This window comes from Oncorhynchus tshawytscha, linkage group LG24 (assembly GCF_018296145.1).
Source record: "Oncorhynchus tshawytscha isolate Ot180627B linkage group LG24, Otsh_v2.0, whole genome shotgun sequence".
NCBI classification, from domain to species: domain Eukaryota; kingdom Metazoa; phylum Chordata; class Actinopteri; order Salmoniformes; family Salmonidae; genus Oncorhynchus; species Oncorhynchus tshawytscha.
Genome location: NC_056452.1, coordinates 29,327,490 through 29,340,289, shown reverse-complemented (window position 1 = coordinate 29,340,289; position 12,800 = coordinate 29,327,490). Strand labels below are relative to the sequence as shown.

The 12,800-nt window shown below is 41.9% G+C and overlaps 1 protein-coding gene across 1 annotated transcript in view; it reads left to right on the top strand.

The window, feature by feature from the left end:
- Window positions 1-12,800, top strand: part of LOC121840715 (zinc finger MIZ domain-containing protein 1-like) — a 384,796-nt gene that overhangs the window by 236,596 nt on the left and 135,400 nt on the right. The window contains 1 exon segment of the mRNA XM_042305641.1: window positions 9,430-9,543. Within this exon segment, the coding sequence (XP_042161575.1) occupies window positions 9,430-9,543 (114 nt within the window).

Below are 12,800 nucleotides of genomic sequence, written 5' to 3'. Positions count from 1 at the left end.
GATCTAGGGTGTAATCATTAGTCCAACAGTATCACCTCTTGCCTGCATCTAGCTGATCTAGGGTGTAGTCATTAGTCCAACAGTATCCCCTCTTACCTGCATCTAGCTGATCTAGGGTGTAATCATTAGTCCCAACTTTTGCAAACGAGAGTTTCTATTGGACAAATTCGGATATGTTTATCCGCATTTAATTTCTGTTTTTCAACAGAATCGGCTAAATGAATACACACAGTTCACTTACATAGCAGCCACGTACAAATAATCACTTTGCTCGTTGTCTACAGCGCTTTCGAAAAGTTTTCAGACCCCGTGACTTTTTCTACATTTTTGATAGTTACAGCCTTATTCTAAAATGGATTAAATTGTTTTTGTTTACGTCCTCAATCAACACACAATTCCCCATAATGACAAAGCAAAAAACTCAAATAGCACTTTTACATAAGTTTTCACCCTTTACTCAGTACTTTGTTTTAAAGCACCTTTGTCAGCGATTACAACAGAGTCTTCTTGGGTTTGACGCTACAAGCTTGGCACGCCTGTATTTGGGGAGTTTCTCCTGTTCTTCTCTGCAGATCCTCTCAAGCTCTGTCAGGTTGGATGGGGAGCATCACTGTTATGAAGGGTAATAGATGAGGTGTTATGAAGGGTAATAGACTAAATGTTATGAAGGGTAATAGATGAGTTGTTATGAAGGGTAATAGATGAGTTGTTATGAAGGGTAATAGATTAGTTGTTATGAAGGGTAATAGATGATTAGATGAGGTGTTTTGAAGGGTAATAGATGAGTTGTTATGAAGGGTAATATATGAGGTGTTATTAATAGAAGGTGTTATGAAGGGTAATAGATGAGTTGTTATGAAATAGGGTAAATGTTATGAAGGGTAATAGATGAGTTGTTATGAAGGGTAATAGATGAGGTGTTATGAAGGGTAATAGATGAGGTGTTATGAAGGGTAATAGATGAGGTGTTATGAAGGGCAATAGACTAAATGTTATGAAGGGTAATAGATGAGTTGTTATGAAGGGTAATAGATGAGGTGTTATGAAGGGTAATAGATGAGGTGTTATGAAGGGTAATAGATGAGTTGTTATGAAGGGTAATAGACTAAATGATATACAGGGTAATAGATGAGGTGTTATGAAGGGTAATAGACTAAATGATATGCAGGGTAATAGATGAGGTGTTATGAAGGGTAATAGATGAGGTGTTATGAAGGGTAATAGATGAGGTGTTATGAAGGGTAATAGATAAGGTGTTATGAAGGGTAATAGATGAGGTGTTATGAAGGGTAGTAGATGAGGTGTTATGAAGGGTAATAGATGAGGTGTTATGAAGGGTAATAGATGAGGTGTTATGAAGGGTAATAGATGAGGTGGTATGAAGGGTAATAGATGAGGTGTTATGAAGGGTAATAGACTAAATGATATGCAGGGTAATAAATGAGGTGTTATGAAGGGTAATAAACTAAATGATATGAAGGGTAATAGATGAGTTGTTATGAAGCGTAATAGATGAGTTGTTATGAAGGGTAATAGATGAGTTGTTATGAAGGGTAATAGATGAGTTGTTATGAAGGGTAATAGATGAGGTGTTATGAAGGGTAATAGATGCGATGTTATGAAGGGTAATAGATGAGTTGTTATGAAGGGTAATATATGTGGTGTTATGAAGGGTAATAGATGAGGTGTTATGAAGGGTAATAGATGAGGTGTTATGAAGGGTAATAGATGAGGTGTTATGAAGGGCAATAGACTAAATGTTATGAAGGGTAATAGATGAGTTGTTATGAAGCGTAATAGATGAGTTGTTATGAAGGGTAATAGATGAGGTATTTTGAAGGGTAATAGATTAGTTGTTATGAAGGGTAATAGATGAGTTGTTATGAAGGGTAATAGATGAGTTGTTATGAAGGGTAATAGACTAAATGTTATGAAGGGTAATAGATGAGTTGTTATGAAGCGTAATAGATGAGGTATTTTGAAGGGTAATAGATTAGTTGTTATGAAGGGTAATAGATGAGTTGTTATGAAGGGTAATAGATGAGTTGTTATGAAGGGTAATAGATGAGGTGTTATGAAGGGTAATAGACTAAATGTTATGAGGGGTAATCGATAAGGTGTTATGAAGGGTAATATATGAGGTGTTATGAAGGGTAATAGACTAAATGATATGCAGGGTAATAGATGAGGTGTTATGAAGGGTAATAGATGAGGTGTTATGAAGGGTAATAGATGAGGTGTTATGAAGGGTAATAGATGAGGTGTTATGAAGGGTAATAGATGAGGTGTTATGAAGGGTAATAGATGAGGTGGTATGAAGGGTAATAGATGAGGTGTTATGAAGGGTAATAGACTAAATGATATGCAGGGTAATAAATGAGGTGTTATGAAGGGTAATAAACTAAATGATATGCAGAGTAATAGATGAGGTGTTATGAAGGGTAATATATGAGTTGTTATGAAGGGTAATAGATTAGGTGTTTTGAAGGGTAATAGATTAGTTGCTATGAAGGGTAATAGATGAGGTGTTATGAAGGGTAATAGATGAGGTGTTATGAAGGGTAATAGACTAAATGTTATGAAGGGTAATAGATGAGTTGTTATGAAGCGTAATAGATGAGTTGTTATGAAGGGTAATAGATGAGGTGTTTTGAAGGGTAATAGATTAGTTGTTATGAAGGGTAATAGATGAGTTGTTATGAAGGGTAATAGATGAGTTGTTATGAAGGGTAATAGATGAGGTGTTATGAAGTGTAATAGATGAGATGTTATGAAGGGTAATAGATGAGTTGTTATGAAGCGTAATAGATGAGTTGTTATGAAGGGTAATAGATGAGGTGTTTTGAAGGGTAATAGATTAGTTGTTATGAAGGGTAATAGATGAGGTGTTATGAAGGGTAATAGATAAGGTGTTATGAAGGGTAATATACTAAATGTTTTGAAGGGTAATAGATGAGTTGTTCTGAAGGGTAATAGATGAGGTGTTATGAAGGGTAATAGATGAGGTGTTATGAAGGGTAATAGATGAGGTGTTATGAAGGGTAATAGATGAGGTGTTATGAAGGGTAATAGATGAGGTGTTATGAAGGTTAATAGATGAGGTGTTATGAAGGGTAATAAATGAGGTGTTATGAAGCGTAATAGATGAGGTGTTATGAAGGGTAATAGATGAGGTGTTATGAAGGGTAATAGATGAGGTGTTATGAAGGGTAATAGATGAGGTGTTATGAAGGGTAATAGACTAAATGTTATGAAGGGTAATAGATGAGGTGTTATGAAGGGTAATAGATGAGGTGGTATGAAGGGTAATAGATGAGGTGTTATGAAGGGTAATAGATGAGGTGTTATGAAGGGTAATAGATGAGGTGTTATGAAGGGTAATAAATGAGATGTTATGAAGGGTAATAGATGAGTTGTTCTGAAGGGGCTAATAGACTTAATAGATTTATGTTGATTAAACCCTTGATACAGGCTATTAGGGGCGGCAGGGTAGCCTAGTGGTTAGAGCGTTGGACTAGTAACCGGAAGGTTGCAAGCTGAGAAGGTACAAATCTGTCATTCTGCCCCTGAACAGGTAGTTAACCCACTGTTCCTAGGCCGTCATTGAAAAAAGAATTTGTTCTTAACTGACTTGCCTGGTTAAATAAAGGTAAAATAATAAAAATAATACACACTAATTTGTCAATCGTTTTGTCTGTAAGGCGGCTGCATCCCGAGACATACATGACAGTATCAGTCTGTCTCTCTGTGTCTCTCTCTGTGTCTCTCTGTGTCTCTCCGTGTCTCTCTGTGTGTCTCCGTGTCTCTCTGTGTCTCTCCGTGTCTCTCTGTGTGTCTCCGTGTCTCTCTGTGTGTCTCTGTGTCTCTCCATGTCTTTCTGGCTGTTCTGGAGTGTGTAAACATGTTGGAGCAGTCTCCCGCCCAGGGGATAGTGGGTATGTCTCTTGGCCACTAGTTAGGCTTGATTGGTGGGTTTTGGCTGGAGAAAGAGGCAACATCTGCGAGGTGGCAGTGCCAAGCGGGCGCAGCAAGAGCAGCAGCCGTTAACACACTTGGTGTGACCAATTGTTCTGAGTGCAAAGAACAGTAATCACTACAAGCCACAGTGATAATGGTGTTGAACAGTAATCACTCAATCCACAGTGATAATGTGATGAACAGTAATCACTACAAGCCACAGTGATAATGGTGTTGAACAGTAATCACTACAAGCCACAGTGATAATGGTGTTGAACAGTAATCACTCAATCCACAGTGATAATGTGATGAACAGTAATCACTACAAGCCACAGTGATAATGGTGTTGAACAGTAATCACTACAAGCCACAGTGATAATGTGATGAACAGTAATCACTACAAGCCACAGTGATAATGGTGTTGAACAGTAATCACTACAAGCCACAGTGATAATGGTGTTGAACAGTAATCACTACAAGCCACAGTGATAATGGTGTTGAACAGTAATCACTCAATCCACAGTGATAATGTGATGAACAGTAATCACTACAAGCCACAGTGATAATGGTGTTGAACAGTAATCACTGAAAGCCACAGTGATAATGTGATGAACAGTAATCACTACAAGCCACAGTGATAATGGTGTTGAACAGTAATCACTACAAGCCACAGTGATAATGGTGTTGAACAGTAATCACTACAAGCCACAGTGATAATGGTGTTGAACAGTAATCACTACAAGCCACAGTGATAATGGTGTTGAACAGTAATCACTACAAGCCACAGTGATAATGGTGTTGAACAGTAATCACTACAAGCCACAGTGATAAACTGACGAACAGTAATCACTACAAGCCACAGTGATAATGGTGTTGAACAGTAATCACTACAAGCCACAGCGATAATGGTGTTGAACAGTAATCACTCAATCCACAGTGATAATGGTGGTGAACAGTAATCACTACAAAGCACAGTGATAATGGTGTTGAACAGTAATCACTACAAAGCTCAGCGATAATGGTGTTGAACAGTAATCACTACAAAGCACAGTGATAATGGTGTTGAACAGTAATCACTACAAAGCTCAGCGATAATGGTGTTGAACAGTAATCACTACAAGCCACAGTGATAATGGTGTTGAACAGTAATCACTACAAAGCTCAGCGATAATGGTGTTGAACAGTAATCACTACAAGCCACAGTGATAATGGTGTTGAACAGTAATCACTACAAGCCACAGTGATAATGGTGTTGAGCAGTAATCACTACAAGCCACAGTGATAATGTGTTGAACAGTAATCACTACAAAGCTCAGCGATAATGGTGTTGAACAGTAATCACTACAAGCCACAGTGATAATGGTGTTGAACAGCAATCACTACAAGCCACAGTGATAATGGTGTTGAACAGTAATCACTCAAGCCACAGTGATAATGTGATGAACAGTAATCACTACAAGCCACAGTGATAATGGTGTTGAACAGTAATCACTCAAGCCACAGTGATAATGGTGTTTTATGTTTTACCTCCTTTATACATAACATATTCCTCCTTCTCTCTATATATATTTATCTCTCTACTTCCCATCTCTTCCCTCTCTCTCTCTCTCTCTCTCTCTTTCTACATCTCATCTCTCCCTCTCTCTCCTCACTCTCTTTCTCTCTCCGTCTCCTCTCTATCTTTCTCTCCATCCCTGTCTTTCTTTCTCCGTCTCCTCTCTCTTTCTCTCCATCCCTCTCTTTCTCTCTTTGTCTCCTCTCTCTCTCATTTACCTCTCTCGTCTCTTCTCTCTCACTCTCTCTCTCTCTCTACATCTCTTCTCTCTCTCTCTACATCTCCTCTCTCTCTCTCCTCTCCTTCTCTCCTCTCTCTCTCTCCTCTCCATCTCTCCTCTCCATCTCTCCTCTCCATCTCCTCTCTCTCTCTTCTTACCTCTCTCTCCCCTCTCCCCCTCCTCCCCCTCCTTGGTACACTGATTGAGTGTGTGTTTATCTTCCAGTCTAATCTATATTTAGCATCTCTGAATGTGAGTTTCTCCAGAGCTGACTCTATCCAACAGCAGGATTCACATACTCTTAACCCCTTCACACACACACACACACACACACACACACACACACACACACACACACACACACACACACACACACACACACACACACACACACACACACACACACACAGTTCACAAACATACACCCTCCCTACCCTGAACAAAGATTTACTCTGCAGGGAAATGGTCTAGGACTCCACATAAAAATACACACAAGACTGTTTTCATCTGGCCTTGTCAAACGCTGCCTTTACCAATGGATGTGGAGGCTAATCAAATGCTGACCTCTACTGCCACCTAAAGAGAAGAAGACAAACCTTCTGACTGTAACTAGTCTGCTGCTCCCCCCTTCCTGTCTCTTACAGAGGAGAGGAACAGACCTGGTTCAAACTGGTTTATATCAAACTGGTTTATATTTATAGTATTACAAATCATTTAAAATACTCGATCTGGGCTCGATTTAGCCCGCCTGGCTCAAACTGAACCAATAGAATAGAACTGTAAAACTGCAAAGCAAACCCAGTCCACCTGGCTCTTCGTGCAGGCTAGAGCAAACGCCGACGGTAATTGAAATATGTTGAATACTGATTGAACCCAGGTGTGTTGGAGGAGTTGGAATCAAAGCAAGCATCTTCAGTTCAACATGACAAGCTGCGCTGTGTGCCTTTTGATGCTGGTTAGCTGTGGACTGGGTTTCTTATTTGTAACCTAGCAAGCACACCACAAAGGGAAAAGCAGCGTGTGAGTATAATCTCTCTGCAGAAAGGCAATAAACTGCTTCAGAGAGGAGAGGAGAAGAGAAGACAGGAGAGAGATGCCTTATTGTCCCTTTATTTAACTAGGGATTTAATCACATTGAGATTCACATCTGTTTTAATCTGGGATTTAATCACATTGAGATTGACATCTGATTTAATCTAGGATTTAATCACATTGAGATTGACATCTGTTTTTTTTATGAATTAGCCATGGATAACTTAAAGTGAGTTGAGACAATGTGGACGTGTCGTGAGTGACTGACTGTGTGAGTGATATAGTGACATTCTCTGCCTGATCTGCTGTTCTCTTAGTCACCTGGAGTTGTCCCCCGTTAGTCTCTTAGTCACCTGGAGTTGTCTGGTTCTTTACAGTACAGAACCATAGGAACAGAGGAACAGCTTTACAGATGTACAGAACCAGAGGAACAGAGGAACAGCTTTACTGGTGTACAGAACCAGAGGAACAGCTTTACTGATGTACAGAACCAGAGGAACAGCTTTACTGATGTACAGAACCAGAGGAACAGCTTTACTGATGTACAGAACCAGAGGAACAGCTTTACTGATGTACAGAACCAGAGGAACAGCTTTACTGATGTACAGAACCAGAGGAACAGAGGAACAGCTTTACTGGTGTACAGAACCAGAGGAACAGCTTTACTGATGTACAGAACCAGAGGAACAGAGGAACAGCTTTACTGATGTACAGAACCAGAGGAACAGCTTTACTGATGTACAGAACCAGAGGAACAGCTTTACTGATGTACAGAACCAGAGGAACAGCTTTACTGATGTACAGAACCAGAGGAACAGCTTTACAGATGTACAGAACCAGAGGAACAGCTTTACTGATGTACAGAACCAGAGGAACAGCTTTACTGATGTACAGAACCAGAGGAACAGAGGAACAGCTTTACTGGTGTACAGAACCAGAGGAACAGCTTTACTGGTGTACAGAACCAGAGGAACAGCTTTACTGGTGTACAGAACCAGAGGAACAGCTTTACTGGTGTACAGAACCAGAGGAACAGCTTTACTGATGTACAGAACCAGAGGAACAGCTTTACTGATGTACAGAACCAGAGGAACAGCTTTACTGGTGTACAGAACCAGAGGAACAGACTGGTGTACAGAACCAGAGGAACAGCTTTACTGGTGTACAGAACCAGAGGAACAGCTTTACTGATGTACAGAACCAGAGGAACAGCTTTACTGATGTACAGAACCAGAGGAACAGCTTTACTGATGTACAGAACCAGAGGAACAGCTTTACTGGTGTACAGAACCAGAGGAACAGCTTTACTGATGTACAGAACCAGAGGAACAGCTTTACTGGTGTACAGAACCAGAGGAACAGCTTTACAGATGTACAGAACCAGAGGAACAGCTTTACTGGTGTACAGAACCAGAGGAACAGAGGAACAGCTTTACTGGTGTACAGAACCAGAGGAACAGCTTTAATGATGTACAGAACCAGAGGAACAGCTTTACTGATGTACAGAACCAGAGGAACAGCTTTACAGATGTACAGAACCAGAGGAACAGCTTTACTGATGTACAGAACCAGAGGAACAGCTTTACTGATGTACAGAACCAGAGGAACAGCTTTACTGATGTACAGAACCAGAGGAACAGCTTTACTGATGTACAGAACCAGAGGAACAGCTTTACTGATGTACAGAACCAGAGGGACAGCTTTACTGATGTACAGAACCAGAGGAACAGCTTTACTGATGTACAGAACCAGAGGGACAGCTTTACTGATGTACAGAACCAGAGGGACAGCAGTACAGAACCAGAGGAACAGAGGAACAGCTTTACTGGTGTACAGAACCAGAGGAACAGCTTTACTGATGTACAGAACCAGAGGAACAGCTTTACTGATGTACAGAACCAGAGGAACAGCTTTACTGATGTACAGAACCAGAGGAACAGCTTTACTGGTGTACAGAACCAGAGGAACAGCTTTACTGATGTACAGAACCAGAGGAACAGCTTTATTAACACAATGTTCTGGAAGAATATTGGATGTGCACCTTATTTTTTATGTTTATTCCATAATGTCAATAAATATATGAGCTAAAAAATTTTGCATTTAGTGCTTTTCATTGTTCATTGTTTTATTGATTGTTTTATTGATTATCTCTCTCTCTTTCTCTCTCTGTCTCTGTCTCTGTCTCTCTCTATCTCTGTCTCTGTCTCTGTCTCTGTTTCTCTCTCTGTCTCTGTCTCTGTTTCTGTCTCTCTGTCTCTGTTTCTTCTCTCTCTGTCTCTGTCTCTGTCTCTGTTTTCTCTCTCTCTCTGTCTCTGTTTCTCTCTCTCTCTCTCTCTGTTTCTCTCTCTGTCTCTGTCTCTGTCTCTGTCTCTGTCTCTGTCTCTCTGTCTCTCTCTCTCTCTCTCTCTCTCTCTCTGTCTCTGTCTCATAGCAGGCTGAATAATATGATGTGTGTACACTATACATTAATCTACATACTATAGAAGTGCTATAGAATTATAGTATATAATATTTTCTGGTTACATAGAATTATCCAGGTTAAATGCACTAATAATCTGCTCCTGTAACCTCACACGCGGAAATGTGTTTGTGACCTTTGACATGTGTCTGTTATTTGACCCTTAACGACCTTTCCTTTATGTTTGTACTTCTTTTTCTTCCTTAGCACTTACAGAACCCCGCCAATTTCCAGACGGCAGCGACAGAGCTGCTGGACTGGTGCGGTGACCCCCGGGCCTTCCAACGACCCTTTGAGCAAAGCCTGATGGGATGTCTAACGGTAAGATATTAAACGCCAGCGCGGCTGCTGCCCCCGTGTGTGTGTGTGTGTGTGTGTGTGTGTGTGTGTGTGTGTGTGTGTGTGTGTGTGTGCATGTGCGTGTGCGTGTGTGTGTGTGTGTAAAGTGTTGCCCTCTCCTCTGCATGATAACACCTCAAGGTTCAAGGACTGCAGCATTGGAACTCATTGGAACTCCATAGGGAAAAGACAGAGAGGAGGGAGGAAGGAAGCACTAGCAGAGGTGGGAAAAAGTACCCAACTGTCCTACTTGAGTAAAAGTAAAGATACCTTAATAGAAAATGAGTGAAAGTCCCCCAGTAAAATACTATTTGAGTGAAAATATTTCTGTTACTAAAATATACGGGTCGGCAGGTAGTCTAGTGGTTAGAGTGTAGGGTCGGCAGGTAGTCTAGTGGTTAGAGTGTAGGGTCGGCAGGTAGTCTAGTGGTTAGAGTGTAGGGACGGCAGGTAGCCTAGTGGTTAGAGTGTAGGGACGGCAGGTAGCCTAGTGGTTAGAATGTAGGGATGGTTAGTGGTTGGAGTGTAGGGACGGCAGGTAGTCTAGTGGTTAGAGTGTAGGGACGGCAGGTAGTCTAGTGGTTAGAGAGTAGGGACGGCAGGTAGTCTAGTGGTTAGAGTGTAGGGTCGGCAGGTAGTCTAGTGGTTAGAGTGTAGGGTCGGCAGGTAGTCTAGTGGTTAGAGTGTAGGGACGGCAGGTAGTCTAGTGGTTAGAATGTAGTCGGCAGGTAGTCTAGTGGTTAGAGTGTAGGGACGGCAGGTAGCCTAGTGGTTAGAGTGTAGGGACGGCAGGTAGTCTAGTGGTTAGAGTGTAGGGTCGGCAGGTAGCCTAGTGGTTAGATTGTAGGGTCGGCAGGTAGTCTAGTGGTTAGAGTGTAGGGACGGCAGGTAGCCTAGTGGTTAGAATGTAGGGACGGCAGGTAGCCTAGTGGTTAGGGACGGCAGGTAGGCTGTTAGGGATCGGCAGGTAGCCTAGTGGTTGGAGTGTAGGGACGGTAGGTAGCCTAGTGGTTAGAGTGTTGGGCGGCAGGTAGCCTAGTGGTTAGAGTGTAGGGACGGCAGGTAGTCTAGTGGTTAGAATGTAGGGTCGGCAGGTAGTCTAGTGGTTAGAGTGTAGGGACGGCAGGTAGCCTAGTGGTTAGAGTGTAGGGACGGCAGGTAGGCTAGCGGTTAGAGTGTAGGGTCGGCAGGTAGCCTAGTGGTTGGAGTGTAGGGACGGTAGGTAGCCTAGTGGTTAGAGTGTTGGGCGGCAGGTAGCCTAGTGGTTAGAGTGTAGGGTCAGCAGGTAGCCTAGTGGTTAGAGTGTAGGGTCGGCAGGTAGTCTAGTGGTTAGAGTCTAGCAGGTAGCCTAGTGGTTAGAGTGTAGGGTCGGCAGGTAGTCTAGTGGTTAGAGTGTAGGGTCGGCAGGTAGTCTAGTGGTTAGAGTATAGGGTCGGCAGGTAGCCTAGTGGTTAGAGTGTAGGGTCGGCAGGTAGTCTAGTGGTTAGAGTATAGGGTCGGCAGGTAGTCTAGTGGTTAGAGTATAGGGTCGGCAGGTAGCCTAGTGGTTAGAGTGTAGGGTCGGCAGGTAGTCTAGTGGTTAGAGTGTAGGGTCGGCAGGTAGACTAGTGGTTAGAGTGTAGGGTCGGCAGGTAGCCTAGTGGTTAGAGTGTAGGGTCGGCAGGTAGTCTAGTGGTTAGAGTATAGGGTCGGCAGGTAGCCTAGTGGTTAGAGCATTTGGACTAGTAACTGAAAGGTTGCTGGATTGAATCCCTGAGCTGACAAGGTAAAACATCTGTCGTTTTGCCCTGGAAACTCACTGTTCCCCGGTAGGCTGTCATTGTAAATAATAATTTGTTCTTAACTCACCTGCCTAGTTAAATGAAGGTAAAATAAAAAATGAAATAAAAAGTATCAAGAGTAAAAGTACAAATATGAATCATTTGAAATGTCTTATATTACGCAAAGGAGATGACCAGGGATGTTCTCTTGATAAGTGGAGATGACCAGGGATGTTCTCTTGATAAGTGGAGATGACCAGGGATGTTCTGTTGATAAGTGGAGATGACCAGGGATGTTCTGTTGATAAGTGGACATGACCAGGGATGTTCTCTTGATAAGTGGAGATGACCAGGGATGTTCTCTTGATAAGTGGAGATGACCAGGGATGTTCTCTTGATAAGTGGAGATGACCAGGGATGTTCTCTTGATAAGTGGAGATGACCAGGGATGTTCTCTTGATAAGTGGAGATGACCAGGGATGTTCTCTTGATAATTGGAGATGACCAGGGATGTTCTCTTGATAATTGGAGATGACCAGGGATGTTCTCTTGATAATTGGAGATGACCAGGGATGTTCTCTTGATAAGTGGAGATGACCAGGGATGTTGTCTTGATAAGTGGAGATGACCAGGGGTGTTCTGTTGATAAGTGGAGATGACCAGGGGTGTTCTGTTGATAAGTGGAGATGACCAGGGGTGTTCTGTTGATAAGTGGAGATGACCAGGGATGTTCTCTTGATAAGTGGAGATGACCAGGGGTGTTCTGTTGATAAGTGGAGATGACCAGGGATGTTCTCTTGATAAGTGGAGATGACCAGGGGTGTTCTCTTGATAAGTGGAGATGACCAGGGGTGTTCTCTTGATAAGTGGAGATGACCAGGGATGTTCTCTTGATAAGTGGAGATGACCAGGGATGTTCTCTTGATAAGTGGAGATGACCAGGGATGTTCTCTTGATAAGTGGAGATGACCACTGATGTGAGAATTAGACCATGTTCCTGTCCTGCTAAGCATTCAAAATGGAACGAGTACTTTTGGGTGTCAGAAGAAATGTATGGAGTAAAAAGTACATTATTTTCTTTAGGAATGAAGTGAAGTAAAAGTGAAAGTTGTAAAAAAAATGTCAATAGTAAAGTAAAGTACAGATAACCCCCCCAAAAAACGACTTAAATACTATAATACTTTAAGTAGTACTTACAAGTATTTTTACTTACAAGTATTTTTACTGAAGTACTTTACACCACTGGTCACTAGGATATGTTCCAAATAATAAACATAACATATATAACATAAATAAAACCTTATTCCCTTCATAGTGAAATACGTTTGATCAGGACTGGTGAAAGGTAGTGATATAGGGATTTAATAGGGGGCCATTTTGGGCGCATCCCTACTCTACCGTCTGATGTGATCTTCACCAATGTCAAAGGCCAAAGGTCATCAGTGGAAAGTAACGGCTACATTTCAGTCTCAAAGTCTT